General features: G+C 35.4%; 1 protein-coding gene and 1 long non-coding RNA gene across 5 annotated transcripts; one reads left to right on the plus strand and one right to left on the minus strand.

The window, feature by feature from the left end:
• The first annotated feature begins 55 nt into the window (after nt 1–55).
• Nucleotides 56–19,186, plus strand: si:dkey-24p1.1 (uncharacterized protein LOC556718 homolog). Of its 4 annotated transcripts, XM_046862613.1 has the most exons (19): nt 56–312; nt 2,652–2,710; nt 4,584–4,678; nt 5,220–5,281; nt 5,890–6,284; nt 6,386–6,670; nt 7,483–7,743; nt 7,917–8,189; nt 8,731–9,009; nt 9,702–9,980; nt 10,088–10,357; nt 13,718–13,978; nt 14,219–14,303; nt 14,486–14,588; nt 16,147–16,265; nt 16,396–16,453; nt 16,602–16,690; nt 16,803–16,869; nt 18,135–19,186. In XM_046862613.1, exons 5-19 carry the CDS (start codon nt 6,044–6,046, stop codon nt 18,348–18,350), a joined length of 2,886 nt encoding a protein of 961 aa, XP_046718569.1. In that variant the 5' UTR covers nt 56–312; nt 2,652–2,710; nt 4,584–4,678; nt 5,220–5,281; nt 5,890–6,043; the 3' UTR covers nt 18,351–19,186. The 4 variants fall into 4 exon arrangements, with proteins under 4 accessions (XP_046718569.1, XP_046718570.1, XP_046718573.1 ...); XM_046862614.1 differs by lacking the exon at nt 2,652–2,710; XM_046862617.1 differs by lacking the exons at nt 9,702–9,980; nt 10,088–10,357.
• A 256-nt stretch (nt 19,187–19,442) lies between these two features.
• On the minus strand, nt 19,443–27,459 carry LOC124394428. The gene is made up of 6 exons (XR_006927492.1): nt 26,791–27,459; nt 26,369–26,667; nt 25,215–25,508; nt 22,940–23,304; nt 21,134–21,421; nt 19,443–21,044 (listed from the first exon to the last, which is right to left on the minus strand). It is a non-coding gene; the product is annotated as an uncharacterized LOC124394428 (long non-coding RNA).

The raw sequence follows: 27,459 nt of genomic DNA on the forward strand, positions 1-27,459 counted from the left end.
GCGCTGAACGCGCGTTTCGGTTTCCGACTCGCGCTGAACGCGCTCCCGTTTCCGGCTCGGAATCCTCACTCTCCGCGCACATCGGCTCCCCTGAATCGGCTTCCCGATTCAGCTCTGCACAGCTTTTCTCCCCTGCTCCTTTTGCATCTGCCTTGGATCCTTTAACCTGAACTTTCTGACATCGTCTTATCGCTGTTTATCGCTGTGTCTTTGTTTTGTTTACCCGACATTATAATGGAAGGAGATTCTCCTTCCAAACAATAATTCTCCTCCTCCACCGAATGTCATCTCCAGTATTCGTTCTTATCAAAGGTAAAGTACCAAGTTAAGATACTGTTTTTCTTTTTTAGATGTTAAGGCACCATTATTAAATATTAAATAATATGAATCAATATTGGTTGTATTTTTATTTTTATATGAAAATTTGGGGTTGTTCGGAACGCATTATCCCACTTTCCATTAATCCTTATGGGGATATTCGCATGGTATACACATTGTTCAGGGTGTGAATGGCGTTCTGGAACAAATTAAATTATAATTATACACCTGAAAGAGAATAGTAGAACAGGGGTATATACCGTTAATATCGTAAAAACTACACTGACATCATTTTGTAGGACTTGTACTGAATTATGGGTAAAATAAGAAAGACCGGGAAAGTTAAGGATACATGATGGCTATGTCTAGGAAATAGACAAGTTGGAAATTTCATCTAATAACTTTTTAAATTCATAAATCATATTAAATGACACTGTCAGATACCTTTTTACAGAGTCTTTAGCAGAGCTGGATGAAATCATATGAATAAGTTCAGGGAATGATGGAGTTGGATTTTCAGATTTCAATTGATATCGTGTAATGACATTGCAATTAGTATGATTAAAAGTTGCATTGTTTTATAAATGCAATGTTTTTGTTTTGCACAATGTTAAATATTATAGACTAATATATTATAGATAATATACAGTTGTGTTCAAAATTATTCAACCCCCACTGAAATTGATTGTTTTGGTCGGTTTGACATTGATTATGATCATTCAGTCATCCTGCTTACAATTAAATCAAAGAGGCACGTGTAGGTCAGACAAATATAACATAACATTTATAATGAAATAACCACAAATGTCTTTTCTGAGCTCACATCATTATCAGTTTTATTCAACCCCCAAGTGACATTCAATCTTAGTACTTAGTACAACATCCTTTTACAGTTATAACAGCTTTTAAACGTGACGCATAGCTTGACACAAGTGTCTTGCAGCGATCTACGGGTATCTTCGCCCATTCATCATGGGCAAAAGCCTCCAGTTCAGTCACATTCTTAGGCTTGCGCACTGCAACTGCTTTCTTTAAGTCCCACCAGAGGTTCTCAATCGGATTTAAGTCTGGTGACTGCGATGGCCACTTCAAAATGTTCCAGCCTTTAATCTGCAACCATGCTCTAGTGGACTTGGAGGTATGCTTGGGATCATTGTCCTGTTGAAAGGTCCAACGTCTTCCAAGCCTCAGGTTTGTGACGGACTGCATCACATTGTCATCCAATATCTCCTGGTACTGAAGAGAATTCATGGTACCTTGCACACGCTGAAGCTTCCCAGTACCTGCAGAAGCAAAACAGCCCCAAAGCATGATTGACCCCCCGCCATGCTTCACAGTAGGCAAGGTGTTCTTTTCTTCATAGGCCTTGTTCTTCCTCCTCCAAACATAGCGTTGATCCATGGGCCCAAACAGTTCTAATTTTGTTTCATCAGTCCACAGAACACTATCCCAAAACTTCTGTGGTTTGTCCACATGACTTTTGGCATACTGCAGTCGACTCTTCTTATTCTTTGGGGACAGCAAGGGGGTGCGCCTGGGAGTTCTGGCATGGAGGCCTTCATTACGCAGGGTGCGCCGTATTGTCTGAGCAGAAACTTCAGTACCCACATCTGACAAATCTTTTCTCAGTTCCTCAGCAGTCACACGGGGACTTTTCTCCACTCTACGCTTCAGGTAGCGCACAGCAGTCGAAGTCAGCATCTTCTTTCTGCCACGACCAGGTAGCGTTTCAACAGTGCCCTTTGCCTTGAATTTGCGAATGATGCTTCCTATGGTGTCTCTTGGTATGTTTAACATCTTTGCAATCTTCTTATAGCCATTGCCCTTCCTGTGAAGAGTAATCACCTGTTCTCTTGTCTTCCTGGACCATTCTCTTGACCTCACCATGTTTGTAACCACACCAGTAAATGTCTAGAAGGAGCTGAGTATCACAGTCATTTTAAAGCTGCCTAATTGGTGCTTATTAGGCTTTATTGCTGCTCCCTGATATCCACAGGTGTTTTCAATACCTGATTGAAAACACTTCATTGAACCTCTGTTCTTCAGAGTGGTAGTCTTTAAGGGGTTGAATAATTATGTCAATGAAGAATTCACAAAAGAAACATTTACTACTGTATTACAAAACTAATTGATGTCATTTTAGTTGCATATGGTTCTTTAAGAAGTCCTTGTAGGATTTCATTCTGAATACAATTACAAATGTACACTAAATTCCCTAAAACCATTTACAGCATTGGGGGTTGAATAATGTTGAACACGACTGTATAAATATCATATGTTGTAAGAACCTAGCAAATGTGCAATGTTTTAATGAGCTATTTTGTGCTACCTAGCTATACAAAATCCTGGTGAGCAAGATACACGTGTGTGGACATTAGCACCTGCGAGAGAAGTGAGTGAGTTAATGTGATTTAGAATATATAGGGATTGGCCAGATGTGTGTAGTGTCTTGATGAATGTTTGTATTTTTATTTTTTTGTCAGTATCACCACTAACTGTATGCCGTTACCGTTTTGCACTACAGATTCTTATACCATTGTCCATATCATTTGGAGGGTGGCAGTACTTTGCATTGCATCAGCTTGCACTGTACCGGTTTAGTCATCCTGTTGGAGAACAGATTTTGTCAATTTCTGTTTTATTCTTTTTTTTTTTTTTTTTGTTTTCTCTCAAATCCAAAATCCCACATTTTTTGGTTGGTTTTGTGTGTATAAATTCTTAACCCACATATACAATGGAACCTTGACACTCGCAACCTTGATAGTTCGCAACTTTTCATTCGAAACCGAACTAAGAGGAACTCGCGAAAAATCTGAAAGTTTACGAGAAGGAGTTTTTACTAAGAAATTACATAAAAATGTTTGAAAAACTATTTTATTATTGTATTATTCATTTAATATAGTAAATAAAACATTTAGGCAAAAAATTCACAATTTTTGTTGAGTTTAAAGTACAGTACATGCACAATTCCCCTTGAAAAAAGGAACCATCAAAAGAAAAGAGTCAAAACCTTGCAATCTTTTGTTACTCGGGAGGCGTCATAGAACCTCAACCCCGCGAGTATCGAGCTTGCACTGTATATTACTAAAAGACCGCCACTTGTACAAATCCTCCTGATTCATGCAATCCATACAGGATTTTTGACATAAATCTGTATAACATAAATCCAGAATACATCAATTATTTATATTGTAAAGTGTAGAATATGGTTTGTATTGTAGTTTATGTATGCTAATGTTAGATAAAGTGTTTTATATTTTATTGTTCTAGTTTTGTTTTGGTTCACATTTCATTATTTCAAGCTTAGATGCTTCTACAAGGTATACATCACCACATCTGGGAATTGTCTTATAGCAAAATATGAGCACATTAGGGGTGTCTTCTACAAATAAGGAAATGAAACCTCAACTTGAGAATAATATACTGTAGGTAAAGAGTGTAAAGATTTCCTGTACTTGCACATCATAGCGCACCAGACCCACTTATTAAAAAGAGCAAAGAGCTCAACACACCTACACATGGATGCATCTGTAAAATGAAGAAGCTGCTTTAACATGTCTCAGTCTCTTCATCTGCATATGTAACCCTTTACTTGCTTTTAATTGACTGTAGATTTAGCATTGTTGACATTTAAAATACAAATGCATGAAAGGATCCGAGATCTACCTAAAAAATGAACGCATCTAATCTTTTATCATTAGAAAAACTCCGCCGTGTATATACTACACATACATGTTTTAATTAAAGCTTCATCTCTTTTGTTCCAAAATGATACGGTGCCACAAAGGAACTCTGTTTTGCGTGCATTACGATCAGAGAAATAGAGTAACTAAGATATCTCATGTAAACAAACTGCCATTTACAATTAACATAATATTCATCTCTTTCTGAAAAAGTGTTGAATTTATTGAGAATCAGAAACTGAAAAACAAACAGCTGGCAGAAATCTGACATGCTGTCTTTTCTAATTATAGAACTCAATAAAAATAGTTTGTTCTTCTATCTATGCACCATTTCTGCTAACAGAGGTTTTTTCAGGTCACACAAGTATTGACTATTACTAATCAGTATACTAAAGCCTTGTACTGAATTTTCTCAACTAAAAGTCAAAGAGGAAATTTGTGCTACAGGAAGTGGGCTAGTTTGCACACATTCAGGGGGGTAATATAAGCATTATTTCTTTTTTTTAATCACTAACAGGAATAAGACTTTGTTTTCTGTATGGCTGATCATGCAAATTGAGAAGTTCTCCTTTTGTTTGACAGTTTCCTTTAGATTTGAAGAGCCTTTTTTCAGTTTGAAGCATTTACTTAAGCTAAAGTCCTTGGAGCGATTTATTAAGAGCGCTGGATACTGTAAGGTAATTTGCTTTTTTATTAACTCTTATTTATTTATCAACATAAAAAAAATCCTATTTTGATTGTTTGACAGTAGGTGTATGTACTACTTTAAACATTCATACTAATGCACTTTTAAATGCCACAATTTACTTAAGACTTATAATACTATTTACTTCTTATATATAATGTTGTGGCTATACTGTATAGATTTCGATATTTTCTATATTATACAATATAATGTTATATTGTAACATTTATTTTATATTTTTCAATGACAGCAGATATTGTGATAAAAAGAAATATTTAAATGCTTAGAAGTTAAAATTTGACAACGTTATTTGTGGGCTTCATAAATTCATATGCTTAAATGTAAATAATGTATGGATTTGCTCAATAAAAAAAAATAAATCACTTTCTGCAAGAACAAATTTCTCAGTTCCACACCACCAGTTTAACCATGAAGCTTACATGCTGAGAATGAGTCATTTGCAGCTGCCATACATTAGTAGAACAGAGGGTAAAGGCAGAATATAAAATGGAAATGTCTTTCTTTTTCAAAAGCACACAGATCACACCATAGCCTGAAAAGATGTGTTCATTGTGGAACTCTGTCCTTATCTGGGGTGTGTATAGTTTTTCTTTTGAGTTCTCTTCAAAGATATTGCTTTATCCATAGAAAGATTTCAGTAAGAAGTAAAACATTTGAAGGTGCTGCTGTAAAAAAATAAATAAAAAATGATGGGTCGTTGGGATGTCAGCTAGATGCAACATAGATCATTAGCCACAATGAAGTTAAATCTTTTCTTTCAGTGACACTTCCATAACAAACAACACTATATGCTAGACATAACAGCTCCTTCAAATGTTCTTGAAGCTATAAAAAAATTAGCTTGTTTCTGAGAAACAAGGCTGAAAACTTAGACAGGTTGAACTTTTAATTGAATAGCTGACATTAGAGTCTTCATTCAATAATGTATTTATAATATTATACTATATCAGTATAATTTTTAAGAATATATGTTTAATATCAATATATCTATAAAAACCTTAACATGTTACAAGAAAATAAACCCAAACATGTAATTTGAATTATAGTCAGCACTAATGTTAAAGCTAAAACCTACAAAACAGAAGTTTGGTATATACATTTTTTCATTAGATTTTATTGAACTATTACTATTTTGTTATTACAGAGGTAATATTAATTATGTGTTACTTGTTTCTTCCTCAGTCTTGTTGTGTTTGTTTAGCTCAATAGAAATGCAAAATAAATATATATTCCTCTTGGAGAATCATGCAGAAAGAATGGAGGGATCGTGCGTGACCATCAACTGCACGTATGAATTACAGAATGGCATGGAAGTGTTTTGGATTAAAGATTCTATATGGAATGTAAAGAAAGTAAATTTAATGGAACAGTTGTATTTAGTAATACAGAAAACCGAGCACAGGCACCTGAGTACTTTGACAGAGTGGAATTTTTACATGATAACAGCTCTTACGGCAATGCCAAATGCTCATTAAAAATTAAACATCTTAGAAAGAACGACAGTGGAGACTATGCATTTAGGTTCATAAAAAAAACTTACAAATTTATAAGTGAGGAATTTAATCTCAAAGTAACAGGTGAGTCTTGTTTATTAATTTATTCTGAATTCTGTTTTTTTTTTTTTTAGAAATGTAAATGTTCTTGGATTATAATCGACCCTTTGTCAATTTCTATACAGACAATAAGTGCAAAGTCCACATTAAGCCACCAAATTTGAACATGTCACTCAAAGACGGAGACAATTTGATTCTTCAGTGTGCAACGTCAGTGGACTGTAAGTTTTTTCCTGAATGGCAGTCCTCAGTCAAGGTTCTCAGCATGAGGAATATAGAGGAGAATGAAAAACTCAGTGAGCTGAATTTGACTGTGAGCTGGAGAGATGATGGAAAGACTCTGACGTGTCGGTCTTCTGGAAGCTTCAATGACAACTGCTTGGAAAAGAATTATACACTGAGTGTGGAATGTGGGTACACCTGCAAAAAATGCTTTACATACACTATTAATATAACTTGTAATAAATTAATCATTAGATTAATAATTAAAACAGAACAAAGAGAACAAAGGAAAAGATCATGCGAAAATGAGGTAAAGTTGTGTTTTAGGAATAAAATACGGCATGGTGGTCGGATGCCACCAAGATGTTGATTCTATTCCAATAAGAGCATATACAGAAGTGTTTTATTCCTCTTTTTCTAGAGCAATCTGCCAATGTTACCCAATTTCTCTGAATTAAAGAATGAAAACATGTTTATTAATTTGTTGGTTATGTTTGCTGTTTTGGAATGTTCGCAAACTTATTATTAACAAATTATTAATTAGATTGTATGATATAGCTCAACTATTATCTGTCAACAAGCAACAAGTTTCTCTTTTGAAGCTTATCGTGTCATGTGACAGAGAAACCTCAAAGCTCTCTGCCTTGAAGACTTTCACAAATAAACTCTTTTATGTCTGATGATAGTTCTTATAGCAATCATCACCATGCCAACAACCATTTTTCTAAAATCCATTTATGTTCCTCGCATTATTACCTTAGAAATAATTGTGTATTGTAGAACAGGCATTAATGAAAACCTGTGCTTTGACATGCAGTCAAATACTTCTACAAGGATTGTTGTTATAGAAATTGTATTAATACCTTCTGATCATTCAGATTTGAAAATCCAGCAGTGCAGGAACTTTAGGGAAAAGATAAAAATGTCTTTCTTCAGTAGTTTTTAATGCCTGCAGTTGCCATCTCTATGATTTTATCATTTATTTTCTATTTTTATCTAGATGCACCCCAAGAAACAGTAGTGATTCAGAGCTCAGACCTGAACAACATAAAAGAAAAAGAAAACGTGACAGTTTCCTGCACCAGCAAGGCCAAACCTGAGGCTGAATTCACATGGTTTAAACATGATAGCTCCTTTTCTCAGCCTGGAGAGAATCTTACTTTATATAATATGAAACCCGAAGATAAAGGCATATTCTACTGTCAGGCTAAAAACATTCATGGAGATAACAAATCACCTAATATACCATTTAACATTATTTGTAAGTATGTGTTTCATCATATCAATAAATGCGTAATGCGTAATTTAGAAAAAAATAATTGCTCAGCATAAGCATATTGATCAACAGGTTATCATAAGTAAATAGAGATGAAGGAAAACCTCAAAAATGCTTTTAGGCACATGTAGTATTTGTATCAATTTTTTGTTTTTCAGACGCTCCAAAAGGTGTCACTATCAAATCTGAATCCATTATACTCAAAGAGCGAAGCCGTCTTACACTCACATGCTCGGTGGAAAATAGCAATCCAGCAGTTGAAGAAGAGGCCTACAGATGGTACAAAAACAATAAAGAGATTGAAGCGCAGACAAAGAAAATATTCACTGTTCCATGGGTAAAACGACCTGATGCAGGACATTATCAGTGTCAGGCCAGAAATTCTGCAGGGGAGACCAACTCTACACACCCTATACAAATTTATGTTAAGTGTAAGTATATTGAGAAAATATAGTATTTGACAAGTTATAATTCCACTATGACCTTATTTATTAATTTTTTTGAGAAACAAGGTGAATTAATGTTTACATAAAAGTGACTGTGAGACTCAGTACTGATTAACTGAACTAAAAATATTAAATGCTCATACTACATGCATCCCTCTAATAGCACCAACTTTCAGAAACAAAACTTTTGAATAACATTAAATTTAAAGAATTAAACATTTTATAATCGAAAATTTTTTACATAAAACAGCAATAAAAAAAAGAACATTTGACTAAATTGATCGTGTGGAGAAAAAAAGCCATACAATTTTCCATTAATTGTGTAGGGAAAAAGAAAACCACATGCACTACAATACATGCAATATTTAAAATGTTTTGTTTTGTGTTTATAAAATACTCAGGAAAGTCTAATTAATTGTTGATGCACATATGAAGCAAAAAGCTTTTTTACAGCGATATATTTAACAAAAAAATTGACGTGAACATGTTAAAAATGACTGTTGTTTTTATTTTCTCTCTTTTGCAGTTCTTCCACAAAACACAAAAATTAGTGGCATGACAGAAACAAAGCTGGGTTTTAAACTAAAGCTTCAATGTGTCACTGAGGCTGATCCTGATCCAATCAATTATTACTGGTATTTTAAACCAGAACATGACAAGTTCTTTCACACCATTTCAAACCAGCATCAGGAGTACCTTGAGATTGAGAAAGTGGCTGTCACTAATACTGGCTCATATAAGTGCAGTGCGGAGAATAGTCTCGGTACAGGAACAAACTCAACTGAATTCAGTGTTCTTGTGCTCTGTAAGTATAACTGATTTGTTTTTATTTTTGTTTTTTTTACCTTTTGTGTGTTTTTTTAAACAATGTGAAATATCATGTCACTGCATTCTAATCCTGCTATTCTACTACAAGACGACAACTTGCAATGTGTCCTTTCTTCTTCTGATTTTAATGATTATAGATAAGTATACAAGAGCGTATGTCTTAATCTCTTACTGTATAAGTGCTACTTTTTTTCCCCATAACCAAAATCTTAACTTTAACATTGTGGTTTAATTTATTTTATTTATTTATTCCAAACTGAAAGAGAAATTTACTCCCAGCTATGTGATTTAGTTTACTGAATGTGTTTTGAGACCATAAACTGAGTGTCCATTTAATGAATTACATTTAAGGACTGCTAAATTCTCTAAGAAGGTTGTGTGTGAATATTATAAAAACTTTGTGAAGAAAATCATTATTACAGCTCATTTTGCAGGAACATTTTTTGTGGAGTGTTACAGTCTCATCATAAAAGCTTCTGAACACTTACTAAATCACATTTTCAGTTCTCTGTTTGCTGGGACTGTAATACAAGAGCATTTTGTATTCTAGATATTAAGTATTTTATATATTAGCATGTAGGTGACTGGTGTGGTTCAAATGTACTTTTTAATACCTCGTATAATATATGCGTGCATTTCTGTCTGTTCTTTTCTCACTTTCATTCACAGACCCCCCAAAAAAACCAAATCTGACCATGAAACAAGTTGTAAATGAAACTGAATCTTATTCCATCACATGTACAGTAGAAAGCTCACCCCAGGCATCACTCACGCTAAGCATATCTTCTCTGTCAAACCCCAAAACAAACAGGATATTACATATGACTTTTCAGTCCAACTTTCTCACTTTTTCTGCCACTGCAAAAGTGTCAGATGCGGGTGAATACACCTGTATAGCAAAAAACACACAGGGTGAAAACGCCTCAGAAAATCGTCTGATCGTTTGGTGTAAGCAAATCTGTTTACTTCTGCTTTATTTTCTTGCAGTAGACTTCCTATTATAATATCAAGATAAAAGCTATTATCGAATTACTATTACTATTTTGTTTTTGCAGATGCCCCTAAAAATGTTACTATAGAAGCACATCCTGGTAAAGAGCTAAAAGAGGGCTCTAACTTGACACTCACTTGTACAGCTGATTGTGTACCCAGGGTGAATGCTTACACATGGGAGAAATCTAATAGGACCCACTCAGTGAGAGTGGGACATGAGCAGACATTGAGACTTCATTTCCTGAAACCCTCTGACTCTGACCATTATGTCTGTATCTCCAAAAATGACATTGGCATGTTAAAGTCTTCAGCACTATATATCAGAGTTAACTGTGCGTATGCTGTTTCATAATGCCACAAAATACTCTTGTATATAATGAATGTGGGGAATTGGATGCAATGATATACTGCATAGTAATAAGACCACATTAGGTACAAAAAATGTGTTTGGTGGATTGGTTTTACATTTACAGTCGGGTCCATAAATATTGGGACATCGACACAATTCTAACATTTTTGGCTCTATACACCACCACAATGGATTTAAAATGAAAGGAAATAAGTTGTGATTTTACTGCAGACTGTCAGCTTTAATTTAAGGGCATTTACATCCAAATCCGGTGAACGGTGTAGGAATTACAACACTTTGCATATGTGCCTCCCACTTGTTAAGGGTCCAAAAGTAATGGGCCAGAATAATAATCATGAATCAAACTTTCAATTTTTTAATACTTGGTTGCAAATCCTTTACAGTTAATTACAGCCTGAAGTCTGGAACACATAGACATCACCAGACGCTGGGTTTCATCCCTGGTGATGCTCTGCCAGGCCTCTACTGCAACTGTCTTCAGTTCCTGCTTGTTCTTGGGGCATTTTCCCTTCAGTTTTGTTTTCAGCAAGTGAAATGCATGCTCAATTGGATTCAGATCAGGTGATTGACTTGGCCATTGCATAACATTCCACTTTTTTCCCTTAAAAAACTCTTTTGTTGCTTTTGCAGTATGCTTTGGGTCATTGTCCATCTGCACTGTGAAGCGCCATCCAATGAGTTCTGAAGCATTTGGCTGAATATGAGCAGATAATATTGCCCGAAACACTTCTGAATTCATTCTGCTGCTTTTGTCAGCAGTCACATCATCAATAAAAAGCCATACATGCCCACGCCATGACACTACCACCACCATGCTTCACTGATGAGGTGGTATGCTTAGGATCATGAGCAGTTCCTTTCCTTCTCCATATTCTTCTCTTCCTATCACTGTGGTACAACTTGATCTTGGTCTCATCTGTCCATAGGATGTTGTTCCAGAACTGTGGAGGCTTTTTTAGATGTTGTTTGGCAAACTCTAATCTGGCCTTCCTGTTTTTGAGGCTCACCAATGGTTTACATCTTGTGGTGAACCCTCTGTATTCACGCTGGTGAAGTCTTCTCTTGATTGTTGACTTTGACACACATACACCTACCTCCTGGAGAGTGTTCTTGATCTGGCCAACTGTTGTGAAGGGTGTTTTCTTCACCAGGGAAAGAATTCTTCGGTCATCCACCACAGTTGTTTTCCGTGGTCTTCCGGGTCTTTTGGTGTTGCTGAGCTCATCGGTGCGTTAATTCTTTTTAAGAATGTTCCAAACATGTTCCAAACATGTTTTTGCTATCTCTCTGATGGGTTTGTTTAGTTTTTTCAGCCTAATGATGGCTTGCTTCACTGTTAGTGACAGCTCTTTGGATCTCATCTTGGAGAGTTGACAGCAACAGATTCCAAATGCAAATAGCACACTTGAAATGAACTCTGGACCCTTTTATCTGCTCATTGTAATAGGTATAATGAGGGAATAACACACACCTGGCCATGGAAGAGCTGAGAAGCCAATTGGCCCATTACTTTTGGTTCCTTAAAAAGTGGGAGGCACATATTCAAACTGTTGTAATTCCTACACCGTTCACCGGATTTGGATGTAAATGCCCTCAAATTAAAGCTGACAGTCTGCAGTTAAAGGACAACCTGTTCGTTTCATTTCAAATCCATTGTGGTGGTGTATAGAGCCAAAAATGTTAGAATTGTGTCGATGTCCCAATATTTATGACCTGACTGTATGTTGGTGAAAGTGAGTAGTCAAAACGTGACATTTACATTATCATTAATTTGTGGCTATCCCAAAAACCATAATAGCCACAAATTTGATTATTACACATTACAAACAAATCATACACATATTTTATAGTATTTTATAAAAAATAAAATAGAAAAAAATCTAATTAATGCAATGCACTTTTTTATATTGATTAAATTGAGTAATCACTTAAATTAGCACAAATTTAAATAATTAAATAAATGGAAAAATTACAAAATTTACATTTGTTAGACCCTATTTGGGTAATACAGTGTGTGTGTTTTACATTTAATATTTTTTTTTTAAGATATAATCTACAATCCGGATTCCGAAAATGACGTTTGTTTTCTTTGAGATTTGCAAAGCCTTTGAAATTTGACATTGAGGAACATTTTTTTTAAAAGTATTCCACAATATTTTTACGTTCTTGTTCACAGATTGGAGAGCCTCTGCCTCTCTAAGACATCCTTTTTTTTAGCTAATCATCTTACATACCTGATGTCAATAAACCTGATTAGTTGTTAGAATGTTCTCTATGTTCTATTGTGAATAAAACATTGGAACATTTTGTTCAAATTTAAAAAACATCCCAACATTTCCGGTTGTTCATAACTGTTCTACTTATTTCAGCATACTTTAACAAATGTCTTCATTCCTTCCATCTTTAATTCATTCACTCCCTTGATATGTGGAGTTGTCAGGATATTCTACTTTTAAGAGAATGTACATGCATGAAAACGCTAAAGAATCCATAGCGCTAACATTAGCCGCTACCAGGAATCACTATGGATTCTTTAGGGTTTTCATGTATGCGCAAAACAAATATTATATCCGGTACAGAGTGTGTAGTCACAGTAACACTGCACTAACGGTAGTTTCTTTTTATACCCCTGGCATTGTTGTGTATGTTCTCAAGTTTTATATGAAAAACCTTAAAAATGCACTCAAAATGCAAGGCAGAGACAAAAAAACTTGCGGTCCACAACTTAATAAGTTTCAAAGGGAATTCAGATTTTAACTATGTTTGGCGTATAAAAAGGATTGCATTGAACTGAAATTGTTTTGAACCCTATACCAAAAAAAATTGGTAGGAATACGTGCACCGTTATACCCCTAATATACATATATATATATATATATATATATATATATATATATATATATATATATATATATATATATATATTATTCAAACCCCTTTCTTTTTTTCTTTGTTTTTGCCATGACGAATGGTGTGCATGGTGTTGTCTCATACCTAAAAAGGCTGTAATAACCAAGGCTGTAATTGTTGCAAATGATGTTTCAACTAAGTCCTGAGTAAAGGACCTAAATACTTATGTACATGTTATATTTCAGGTCACAATTTTCACTGTCATTATGGGGTACTCAGTGTACTGTAGATAAATATGGATTTTTTTAAGACGGAACAGCTACTCTATTTGCTAGCTCCCAATGATGATGATGATGATGGGGATGATGATGATTTGATACATAAATTCTGTAACCAAATCTGAAAAAAATGTAGTCACTGTATCTTACAATTCAAGTTTATGACCATTCCATGCCTTACATTTTTTACTCAGATCGTCCACGGATAACGATTATCCATAATATGACATCAATGGGTCTATTGGAAGATGCGGTTCCTGTCCACCTGAGTTGCAGTGCTCAGTGTGATCCACCAGCCACTTTCTTTGCATGGTACATGCTAGAGAAAAACACCACCGTCTTGACAAATCATCAGAACTACACAGTTCAACCACATAATCCTGGAACATACTACTGCATTGCAAGAAATGGCATAGGGGAGTCAAGTTCTCAAACCGTCAAAATATATCTTAATCGTATGTACAAATTTACACTTTTATAAACCCTTGACAATTTGTAATAGAAATCAGTGCAACTATGTACAGTATATATCACAAGCAGTGAAAATGATTGAATAATGAGATTTAGTTTTTATTTAGTTTAGTTTTTCATTTTTAGCTGTGATATATACAGTATTAACAATACAATTTGTGGACAGTGGTGCTTCAAGAAATCGACTCCTACTCAAATTCAATTTTTTATTTCTTTATTTTTAGATTTTTTCATTAAACGGCTGGTTCAGATCATCATTTCCTTACTGGTTATTCTCATACTGATTGGTGCCTTATTTCTCCTATTGAGGTAAAAATCTCATAATTATTATTGTATCTTAAAGAAGCAGCTCGTCATTTTTAACAAATTTCAAAATGTTTTGTGAAAAAAATCATTATTTTCTCAGTGTTGGACTTCAGAAGTCTCTCATTCCTAGTTTATCTCCATATTTATTTATTTTGCATGTGTTTGTGTATACTGTCTTCTTACAGAATCATCAAAAAAAAAAGACATTCAGGGAAAAATGAGTCACCTCAACAGTTATTTTTCTTCTCAAAGGCTCCATTTTGGCCTTCATCAAACTTTTGCTCATCGGTTAGTATTATTCGTTTTAATTAAAGATTAATACTTTTCCCGAAAACAGCATGTGCCATGGAAACCAGTATTACAGTGAGAAAATAAGTATTTGAACACCCTGCTATTTTGCAAGTTCTCCCACTTAGAAATCATGGAGGAGTAGGTGCATGTCCACTGTGAGAGACATAATCTAAAAAAATAAATCCAGAAATCACAATATATGATTTTTAAACTATATATTTCTATGATACAGCTACAAATAAGTATTTGAACACCTGTCTATCAGCTAGAATTCTGACCCTCAAAGACCTGTTAGTCTGCCTTTAAAATGTCCACCTCCACTACATTTATTATCCTAAATTAGATGCACCTGTTTGAGGTCGTTAGCTGCATAAAGACACCTGTCCACAACATACAATCAGTAAGAATCCAACTACTAACATGGCCAAGACCAAAGAGCTGTCCAAAGACACTAGAGACAAAATTGTACACCTCCACAAGGCTGGAAAGGGCTACGGGGAAATTGCCAAGCAGCTTGGTGAAAAAAGGTCCACTGTTGGAGCAATCATTAGAAAATGGAAGAAGCTAAACATGGCTGTCAATCTCCCTCTGACTGGGGCTCCATGCAAGATCTCACCTCGTGGGGTCTCAATGATCCTAAGGAAGGTGAGAAATCAGCCCAGAACTACACAGAAGGAGCTGGTCAATGACCTGAAAAGAGCTGGGACCACCGTTTCCAAGGTTACTGTTGGTAATACACTAAGACGTCATGGTTTGAAATCATGCATGGCACGGAAGGTTCCCCTGCTTAAACCAGCACATGTCCAGGCACGTCTTAAGTTTGCCAATGACCATTTGGATGATCCAGAGGAGTCATGGGAGAAAGTCATGTGGTCAGATGAGACCAAAATAGAACTTTTGGGTCATAATTCCACTAAACGTGTTTGGAGGAAGAAGAATGATGAGTACCATCCCAAGAACACCATCCCTATTGTGAAGCATGGGGGTGGTAGCATCATGCTTTGGGGGTGTTTTTCTGCACATGGGACAGGACGACTGCACTGTATTAAGGAGAGGATGACCGGGGCCATGTATTGCGAGATTTTGGGGAACAACCTCCTTCCCTCAGTTAGAGCATTGAAGATGGGTCGAGGCTGGGCCTTACAACATGACAATGACCCGAAGCACACAGCCAGGATAACCAAGGAGTGGCTCTGTAAGAAGCATATATATATATATATATATATATATATATATATATATATATATATATATATATATATATATATATATACACTGAATATTTTTAAATCTTCTCCATCAGCATCTCCTGTTCATGATATTATGTCATTAACAGATTTTAAACCAAAAGTCCACATATTAATAAATTGGTGTTAATATGTCTTCTCAATGGGATAACAATTACAACTGGATTATAAGAGTCAGTTTGGGTTAAGAATGATGTGGACATAGACCCTTGTTCTATGTAGGTCACGAAATCTGCTTCTAGAACAAATAGTTCAATGCCAAACAGGTTTATGTTTTTAAGCCTTTCAGTTAAGTATATTGTATGTAGGGCTCACGTAACAACACTCGGGAGACCCTTGTGATAGAGGAATCTGATGAGCTATCTGGCTTTAGAGACAACCATTCATCCGACATTGTTCACTCACATCCTCCACCCAACAGGAAAAAGTAAGTAGGAAGTATACATACTTGTGTGATCTGGGGAAAAAGATTGTACACATAAAACTATTATGTTTTTGGTTTCATATGTTATACAATATAAATATATTATATTAATATTATTTTTCTGCATTTCCAGCCCAAATTCTAACATTCACACAGTGTATGATGCTATTCATTTGCCCCCAACCATAACGGTAAGAAATTAATGCATTTGTTTTTAGAAAATTTGGGTTTTAATGAAATCCTTATTCTTTATATGTTGAAATAGTAAGGTCATTATGTAACATATCCAATAAGCAAATGGAAACTGTAATAACCTGTAATTGGGTATTGGATTTATAGGAATGTCATTACACAGCGGAGGATTTACCCATAGCCACTTTAAACTATGCTACGCTGCAGTTTGCAGACAGCAACATTCCAAATAAAAGGTACACAAATAAAATTTTTTATATTTTATACAAATCTATTAAACAGTCAATAATAATTACAGTTTCAAATTAAGAGTGGAATTTTGTACTAGTGTTTGTTTTGCTGATCTAGTGTACCGAGCAGTGACAGTTGTGGCCCAGTTTATGCTAAGGTTTTGAAAAATGGACAAATGGCAAAGGTAAGTGAATTTACTCATAGTACAACTGAACAACAGCTGATCTTCTGATCCAAATCATGTAGTTTGTTTTAATAGGAATACAGCTACTTTTATCTGAATAAAAACATGTTTTCATGAATGAGATTATCCTTATGGTGAACATCTTTATGTTACATACACTATGTGTAAAGGACATTTGTGATGTTTCTTTAGAAAGCATAATTGTTAGGAATATTATAGTCTCCTATAAAAGCTTTCACCAAACTAAAACCTTTAACTCTAAGGGGCAGACTGAGATTACCTCAGCCCACCACCTTTTGGTAATAAGTGGCCTATTTAAGAGCTGCAGATTGTTCTAATGTTCGACTTGGGTTCATACTGAAAAAAAAACTAAGCTGGTAGTGGTATATGATATGATTAGGGGTGCTTGCTATTCTTTTCTTTTGCCTTTTTGAATTACAGTACATTTGCCTAAGGTTACTGTAACTGAGTCGGTTTTGTGATTGCTTTTATTTTATAAAGCTGTAAGTTGTTAAGTTATTAAAATCCATAATTTTCCTTATTTTGTATTATATATATCACTTCAGTTTAAATCACATACATTACTGAGTATAAAAAAAAAAACTAAATAAACATAACAAGGGAAAATAATAAATGCCCTGAAAAGTACTACACTAAAATCACAAGAAGGATGGAGACAGATAAGTGAGACACCAGATGTAGCATAAACCCCATTTAGCATGTTTTACTTGAATTTTTTTGTGTCTATATTAAAGTGGAAATCTGACCCTGAAATCCTAAAAAGACAGGGCTAATACATTTTACATAATACGCCACAGGTGAGAATCATTACACATTACCTACTGGTTTGTCCACCACCTTATCATTCATAGCTGATGCTTGGCCATGTCCATGCTACTACAGTGTTGTATTGGTTTAATCTTTGGTGACTGTAAAGGCAATAGCACATACTTTATAACATTTTAGTTCTCATCAAACCTTTCACTTTGCATCCATGCCCTGTGAATGTACATACACTCACCAGCTATTAGTTTTTAGGATAAGTTGTATGTGCACTATTAAGAAAAAGTTACAAAATTAAATATTGTATAAGATATCCATGTTCTCCCTTTGGATGAGCCAAAAACACTGAAATAGAGTTTTTGTTTTTCTCATAGAGAGAAGCAGGAAGCCAAAAAACATTCGCTATGAGTCACACATTGGATTTGTAAGATTTATTATATTTGTAGGATTTGTAACTTTACTTAATCCTCCTTTTCTTGCAGGAACAAGGAAAAGGCCATAGTGATTATGAAAATGTGTCTGGTGTTTACAAAACAAAGCAGCCATTTCCAAACTGGGACTCAGACACCAGTGAGTCAGAAGAAGAGGTGGATTACACTAAAGTGACCTTTACCGTAACAACACATAACAATCCAAAGATGGATCCATTAAGTATAGAGGAAGAAGACCAAACAGACTACTCTGAAGTCAAAATCTAGGATTCAGGGTTTTTAGAGAGCATTTATGTACAATATATGCATGCATATAAAGCTTCTAGTACAGTATGCATTTTAATGTAATGTTTAATATCCACTTCATGTAATTCTGGCTAAATATACTATATTATTTTTATGTACTTTGACTGAATGTAATATTTTCTACTTTAAGAAAACCTGAACATATTTTACCAAAATATATTTTCATTCTACTTTTCTAACTGTGCCTTGACTGTGCATCTGACTGTAAAGATCATGTTGTATAAGGAGCCTCTTTAACAAATGTGGTGGCAAAAATTGTAAGTTTACAATGTCAGGTTCTGATGGTTGGATAGCTACATGCTGTAGTAAATAGAAATGAGCTAAATGAGCTACACTTTAGTTTGTAATCAGTTTATATATATTTTAGAAAATGAAATTAACAATGCACTGATGTCTTAATACATTATTCTTTTTTATTATTATAAATTATTATTTTAACATTATTAGTCTTACTTTTTCACATTTTCCCTGTCCCCTGCTTCAGTAACTACTGCACTGTCTTTTTTAGACTATTCTACATGAACGACATGCAGAAAAACTGCAAAAGATTCAAATAAGTCTTATAAAAAGAAAACAGCAGTATTTCACTCATTCTCTACAAACTCTTCCATCATTTAATTTTTCAAAACTGAATTATTATCATCATAATGCTATGAATAGATTTCCAGGACAAAAACACTGACCATCTGTGAGCGTCAAGGATCAGTAGAGCATTAAACTCTGAACAAAACAGTTGAGCAGCTGTTCAATTCGTTGTAATTGAATAGAATTCGTTGAGCAAACTGTTTAAAACAATAACACATACTTTATAACATTTTAGTTCTCATCAAACCTTTCACTTTGCATCCATGCCCTGTGAATGTACATACACTCACCAGCTATTAGTTTTTAGGATAAGTTGTATGTGCACTATTAAGAAAAAGTTACAAAATTAAATATTGTATAAGATATCCATGTTCTCCCTTTGGATGAGCCAAAAACACTGAAATAGAGTTTTTGTTTTTCTCATAGAGAGAAGCAGGAAGCCAAAAAACATTCGCTATGAGTCACACATTGGATTTGTAAGATTTATTATATTTGTAGGATTTGTAACTTTACTTAATCCTCCTTTTCTTGCAGGAACAAGGAAAAGGCCATAGTGATTATGAAAATGTGTCTGGTGTTTACAAAACAAAGCAGCCATTTCCAAACTGGGACTCAGACACCAGTGAGTCAGAAGAAGAGGTGGATTACACTAAAGTGACCTTTACCGTAACAACACATAACAATCCAAAGATGGATCCATTAAGTATAGAGGAAGAAGACCAAACAGACTACTCTGAAGTCAAAATCTAGGATTCAGGGTTTTTAGAGAGCATTTATGTACAATATATGCATGCATATAAAGCTTCTAGTACAGTATGCATTTTAATGTAATGTTTAATATCCACTTCATGTAATTCTGGCTAAATATACTATATTATTTTTATGTACTTTGACTGAATGTAATATTTTCTACTTTAAGAAAACCTGAACATATTTTACCAAAATATATTTTCATTCTACTTTTCTAACTGTGCCTTGACTGTGCATCTGACTGTAAAGATCATGTTGTATAAGGAGCCTCTTTAACAAATGTGGTGGCAAAAATTGTAAGTTTACAATGTCAGGTTCTGATGGTTGGATAGCTACATGCTGTAGTAAATAGAAATGAGCTAAATGAGCTACACTTTAGTTTGTAATCAGTTTATATATATTTTAGAAAATGAAATTAACAATGCACTGATGTCTTAATACATTATTCTTTTTTATTATTATAAATTATTATTTTAACATTATTAGTCTTACTTTTCACATTTTCCCTGTCCCCTGCTTCAGTAACTACTGCACTGTCTTTTTTAGACTATTCTACATGAACGACATGCAGAAAAACTGCAAAAGATTCAAATAAGTCTTATAAAAAGAAAACAGCAGTATTTCACTCATTCTCTACAAACTCTTCCATCATTTAATTTTTCAAAACTGAATTATTATCATCATAATGCTATGAATAGATTTCCAGGACAAAAACACTGACCATCTGTGAGCGTCAAGGATCAGTAGAGCATTAAACTCTGAACAAAACAGTTGAGCAGCTGTTCAATTCGTTGTAATTGAATAGAATTCGTTGAGCAAACTGTTTAAAACAATAACACATTGTTATATACTTACTGATTAGCTGCTATAACTGCTAATATGAGATTATATATGACCAGCAAACAAAATTATTGAGTGTGAAGACATTTTTTTGTTTAAAACACAATAAAAAGGATAAAGAATATAGGAGATGGCAAATTCTAAGCCTTTGGCAGTCGTGGGAATGTGCTAAATGATGCACATGCATATAAAGAATGAAAATAGTAAAGAGAAAGGCAGCTAGGAGGCTTTAACACCTTTCACTCTGAACTCTTGAAGTGATTTCTACAGTTTGAACATTCCCTTAATTTTTCTTGGCAGGTAATCAAATTTCCATGACCAATATTTTTTTTTGTTCCTTGCTATGTTCATAAAAGAAAATGTGCTGCCAAGTTGCTGTTCACCACTCCAAATATATTCATTCTTTGGAGCAAGTGTATGTAACAGAGCAAACAAGGTCTGTGTCTGGATCAGGAGTAATCATTGCTTGATCAGTGGAACCTATAACAAATAATATTGGAATTATGTATGACTATAACAATAATACAAAAACTTTAAAACTGTATAACCGTGTATTGGTTCATACTCACGTGAAGGGTTAATATTAGTTTCAGTCTTCGATGTCTGTCCACCTGCATAACTCACAGTACAAGTAACAGAATTATCATTTTCCTCAACAACCCATGTAACCTCTAAGGTTGCTTTCCATTTCCCATTGTGTAGAGGTGTATTACTAAAGCGTAAAGCTCCATGTAAAATACTCAGGCTCAGTGTTGGAGGTGATGGAGGGCAGGTGTGTATCACACTGCAGGACAAGGTTACTGGTTCACCAACTATAGCTATCCCAAGAAGTTCTGCCTGTGGTTTCTCAGCAATATCTTCAAAAAACAAAACAGAGGAACATACAAGTATTTTACCATGTGATTGGGTATTTTATTTTTCCATATATAAATTTCAGACGCCACTCTTTGGCCATTACACTTGTTTTTACCCCTCTCTTATACATATACAAATGTGTGTGTGTGTGTGTGTGTGTGTGTGTGTGTGTGTGTGTGTGTGTGTGTGTGTGTGTGTGCGTGTGTGTACAGCACTATGAAAAAGTATTTGCCCCGTTCTGATTTTAATCATCAAGCAATTCTTTTTATCTAAATTTTTGCCAGTTATTGCAAACACTTGCAGTTGTTACCGCCAAGGGTTGCACAATCAGCTATTAGTTTTAGGGGGCATTAACTTTTTCCCATAGGGCCAGGCAGGTTTGGACCACTTTTTACTTTCATAAAAGAAACAATTTAAAAAGTGCATTTTTTAATTTACCTGTAGTTATTTTTGTGTAATATTAAAAATTAGCTTGATGATCTAAATAATTTGTGTGACAAATTTGCAAAAAAAAGAAAAAACCCTGAGGAATACACTTTTAGATTTACATTTGCGGCATTTAGCAGACGCCCTTATCCAGAGCGACGTACAAAAGTACTTTGTGTCTCCCACAATGAATAAATCTACATGTGAATACACTTTTCATGGCACTGTATATACAGTATAATATATCCACAGTATGTGCCAAATCAAACATGCGGAGGATCCGCTGTGGCGACCCCTAACGGGAGAAGCCGAAAGAAAGTTTATATATAAATAATATGGTATAACAATATGATCTATATAAACAACTTTAATAATATAAAGTTATTGTGTACATAGTATTTCTGCCTCTAGAGGTCCTCACTGTTAGATGCTGTTGTCATTTCTCTGTTCATTTTAACATTATATTCCCTTATGTCTCATTACCAAGTTTTCTCTTGTTTTTCTCCAAGTTTTTTACCTTTTGTGTTTTCTGCTTTTTTCTGTTTGCAATGTCAAACTTTTGACTTCCCTTTTTTTTACTTGACTTGATCCAGTCCCAACTCTAACACGATTAATTTTTTAGAAGTGGGACTAAACGGAACAACAAAGATGATACCCATGCACACGTGACAAGAACAAGCAAAACTCCTGACACTCCAAACAGATTTAGACCTCGAACTACAAGAATTATAGAGCTCTAAACTTAACCCTATTGTGCACCTTTGTCATTGAATGCCTCCTCATCCTACATCAGTAGATTTACATGTGTGCAAACACCATTTTTTTTTTACAATTACCTCATTTATATAACTGAGCAGTTGAGGGTTAAGGGACTTGCTCAAGGCTCCAGCAATTGCAGCCAAGTGTTGCTGCGACTTGAACTCACAACCTTCTTATCAAAAACCCAAAATCTTAACCACTTAGGTATGACTTCCCCCAGTACAACAGCTGTTATAACAGCAAATATGACCTAAATGTTTGGTGAAATGTTTAAAAAGTGAATATGAATATTATAGCCAGGTGTCTTGCATACCTAATAAAAGTATTGATCATACCTGTCACCTCAAGGGAAATAGTTTCATCCTTAACATCTTTTGGCTGTAGGTTTCAATAGAATTTGGGTCCATCCAAGGAAACAGTCTTTCCTCATTATGCTCCATCTCAAGTGGCTGTATCTTTAAGCTGCAGCTTTTGTAATTGGAAGATCCATATAAACTTGTCTTTCCTTTAAACTTATCAATGATATTTTGTGTTGAATAGCCATACACCAGAGGGTAACCTGAAGTGGAGAGTTGATACCATTTGACATTGGTGTCACTACGATGGGAATTTTTGAGTGTGTAACTGCAGGGAATGACCACACAGGAACCTCGGATACCAGAGATTGTACTGGGGATTGTGAAAGTCCAGTCCACTAACCCTACAACAAAACAAAAATAACAATAAAAAATTGTTTATTATACTTTTTCATGATGCATGCTAAATACAATGCATGTGGAAAGTATTTACAGAGCTTCACCTTTTCCGCATTTTATTTATTCCAAAATTCCCCATAATGACAACGTAAAAGAAGTTTGTTTTAAATCTTTGCAAATTTATCAATAAGTATTCACAGACTTTGCCCTGACACTCAAAATTGAGCTCAGGTGCATCCTGTTTCCACCGATTATCGTTGAGATGTTTCTACAACTTGATTGGCGTCCACCTGTGGGAAATTCAGTTGATTGGACATGATTTGGGAAGGCACACACTTGTCTGTATAAGGTCCCACAGTCAACAGTGCATGTCAGAGCACAAACCAAGACATGAACTCCAAGGAATTGTCTGTAGACCTCAGAAACAGGATTGTATCAAGACACAGATCTGGAGAAGGGTACAGAAACATTTCTGCAGCATTGAATGTCTTACTAAGCACAGTGGCCTCCATCCTCTGTAAATGGAAGAAGTTTGGAACCACCAGGACTAGAGCAGGCCACCTGGCCAAGCTGAGTGATAGGGGAAGAAGGACCTGATTGATACTCTGAAAGAGCCTCTGCATTTCTCTGTGAAGAGAGGAGAACCTTCCAGAAGATCAACTAACTCTACAGCACTACATTAATCTGGCTTGTATGGTAGAGTGTCCAGATGAAAGCCACTCCTCAGTAAAATGCACATGACAGCCCACCTGGATTTTGCCTAAAGGCACCTGAACAACTCTCTCATAGACCATGAAAAACAAAGATTATGTCTTTGGCCTGAATGCCAAGTGTCATGTCTGAAGGAAACCATGCACCGCTCATCACCTGGCCAATATCATCCCTACAATAAAGCATGGTGGTGGCAGCATCATGCTGTGGGGATGTTTTCCAGCAGTAGGAACTGAGAGACTTGTCTGGATCGAGGGGAAGATGGATGTACATGGCATCCTTGATTAAAACTACTGGACACCTCTGTGAATGTCCTTGAGTGGTCCAGTCAGAGCCCAGACTTGAACCTGATTAAACATCTCTGGAGAAATCTGAAAATGTCTGTGCACTGACATTTTCATCCAACCTGAAGATGCTTGAGAGGTTCTGCAAATTAAAATGTGAAAAACTGACTATAAATAAGTATGTTAAGCTTGTAGCATCATACTCAAAATGTCTTGAGGCTGTAATTGGTGCCAAAGGTGCTTTAACAAAGTATTGAGCAAAGGTTGTAAATACTTATAGACATGATTTCTTTTTTCTATTTTGCAAGGATTTCAAACACACTTCTTCACATTGTCATTATGGGGTATTTTTTGTAGAATTTTAAGCAAATAATTAATTTAATCGGGTTTGATTCCCAGTCAGGGAAGCAACCCCAGCCATTAGGGTTTCACAAGCCAGTGCACTCTTAGTGCCAGTCCCAAGCCCGGATAAATGGGGAGGGTTGCATTAGGAAGGGCATCCAGCATAAAAACATGTGCCAAATCGAACATGCGGCTCATGAATACGGATGATCCGCTGTGGCGACCCTTAATGGGAGAAGCCGAAAGAAAGTTTTGGAATAAGGCTGTAACATAACAAAATGTGTGAAAAGTGCAGTGCTGTGAATACTTTCTGGATGCACTCTATTTATGAACTGTAAGAAAATAAACTAAAGAAGCTCCTGAGCGGCTCAACAGAAATATGCAAAACTGCTTGTCTTGCCTGTAGCCCTAACCATAAACATCTATAATGTATTAGTTTTCATATGCAAATTCATCTTAACAGCCAGGAGAAAATGCTAAATACATTAACAAGTTATGTGCATACATATACAAGAGAAGAAGGAAAAGGAAGGATACAGGTGACTAAAAAATCATTAGCTTTAGAACATCTTACTTACTCTTAACTCTTAAAGTCATCTGTGCTCTTTGAGAAGATCCTTTAAATCTTGTTTCACAGGTAATGGTCTTGCCGTTATCATTAGCCTTTGCTGTAAACTTTAATGTGGATTTAGCTTCATGTTTTATTCCTTTTGTGCTTATAAAAGTTATGCTTTCATGTAAATTTTCATCATTCCAAAGAATCTGAGGTTGGTAACTTGAGCACCCGTATGTAACAGAGCAAACAATGTCTTGTTGCACACCCTCCAGAAACTCTGTGTTTGGATCTGCAATTTTGGGTTGATCAATGGTACCTATAATACAAAATAAAAGCATTCTCTAAGACAGTACATAACAAAAATGTCAGAAATACAGATTAATTTTCTTTGTAAACTGATTCATAAAAAAACTATGCTTTAGTGCTACGGTTCAAAATATATAAGATTACGTGAATAAAGTTGTAACAGCACCGGCTGAGGTACTGGCATGCTGGTGTATCAGCCTCTTGAGAAACACCTCTCCTCTTCAAAAAGCACACAGATGTAAACATCTGTATCCTTGGATTCGGTCATTGGTCGCCAATATAGACTGCGTAAAAGAGGCAGTTTCTGTTTGATTTCGATGGATACATCTGAGTCCTATTCAAAGAGGATATGTTGTTTCTCAAGAGGCTGATACGCCAGCAGATTCTGTGACCATCATATTTTGTGACCTTAGAGGGCGCTATTGCTCAAATAAATAAATATTTTCTATGCAGTTCAACCAAAAATATTCAATTAGCATCTGTTTCTCTGCAGCACGACTACAGACTGTTCTCCAAGCGCATTCAATGTAACTTGCATTTCAACGGTCAAGTTCTCGCATTACATTTAACGAACAGTGGTCGCATATGTATGAATTTGCGCTGTTTGCAAAGCAAACTTTCCTGGGTTATCAATTTTAAGCAAATTTTAACAACACCCGCACGCCAGTACTTCAGTCAGTGCTGCTACGACTTTATTCTCAAAGTGATATGACTTCATTCTCGTAAAATCTAATTTATTCTTGTATTGCTACAGCTTTATTTTTATACATTTTGAATGTATTTTTTACGTGCCACTAATGCTAATGTAGAATACACATAGCAATGCATTAGATTTTTAAAGATTAGAAAAATCTTTAAAATATTACTTACACTGTGCAGTGTGTATTTTTGTAGTAGATGCAGTGAGTCCACCCTTGTGTGTAACAGAGCACTGAATTTCTTGTGTTTCAGACTGAACAATCCTTCACGTGTCAGTGTGATTTCCCACTTGCCATCACCAATGTCTGTGTTTAACAATGTGTCGTCTTTTCCAAAATGTTTCTCAATCCCACTCAGACTGAAAGAGGGTGGTTCATAAGGACAGGTGTGATATGTTGTGCACTTAATTGTAATTCTATCCCCAATTTTAGCACCTCCAGAAATGTGAACACTGGGCTTTTCTGCAGATGCTACCTCATTCAAAACGGACAGAGAAAGCAGAAGAAAATTACATTAAGCTTCCAAATATTAGCTGTTGCAAAGCTCAACTTTATTGAAAAAAAGACAAAAATGTATATAAATGTAACACTTACAATCAACATAAATTATAGTAGACACATCATAGAATTTGTAAGTGCTCCATCCAATATTTTCCGGGTCTACCCAAGCATATATTCTGTCTCCGCTGTGGGAAAGACTAAGGTCTTTAATCAGCAGACTGCAGCCCCTGTATGTTGGCTTATATAAGCTGGTTCTTCCTTTGTATCTATCAATCACAGAACCAGGGTTCCAACTGTCAAACACTACAGGATATCCACGGTCAACATACTGATACCACACAATCTGATATGGATTCGTAGGTGGACAGGATGAGTAGTAGAATGAACATGGTATAACGAGGCAGGATTTCTGTAGGCCATGTATGGTTTGTGGCATCGTTACTGACCAGGCCAACGTGTTGTGAAACAAGATACCTGTGTGACAGAACTGGTATATTAATTCATTCCCATGTCCAAAGCTATAGAAGGATATTCTGGGCAATTTTCAAAAATTAAAAAAATTGCTTTTTGTCAAGGCCACAAACTCATTGGACCTGTCCAAAACTAAATGGATTCTGAGTGAGAGGAATCTATAGGGTATGAACTATAATCAACTTGCTGCATGAGCATCACAATGTCCTCCACAATTTCACGGACTACCTCCATTGTTCAAAACATTTAGCAAAATTGTCTATTACTGACATTTCTCCTCTAGGCCGTCAA

Source organism: Silurus meridionalis, chromosome 12, assembly GCF_014805685.1.
Source record: "Silurus meridionalis isolate SWU-2019-XX chromosome 12, ASM1480568v1, whole genome shotgun sequence".
Taxonomy (NCBI): domain Eukaryota; kingdom Metazoa; phylum Chordata; class Actinopteri; order Siluriformes; family Siluridae; genus Silurus; species Silurus meridionalis.

Coding starts and splice junctions, on each gene's coding strand:
- si:dkey-24p1.1 (XM_046862613.1), top strand. CDS start 6,044: ATGGAATGTAAAGAAAGTAAATTTAATGGAACAGTTGTATTTAGTAAT. Junction 13,979..14,218: donor CGTCAAAATATATCTTAATC/GTATGTACAAAT, acceptor CTTTATTTTTAG/ATTTTTTCATTAAACGGCTG. Junction 16,266..16,395: donor CCTCCACCCAACAGGAAAAA/GTAAGTAGGAAG, acceptor CTGCATTTCCAG/CCCAAATTCTAACATTCACA.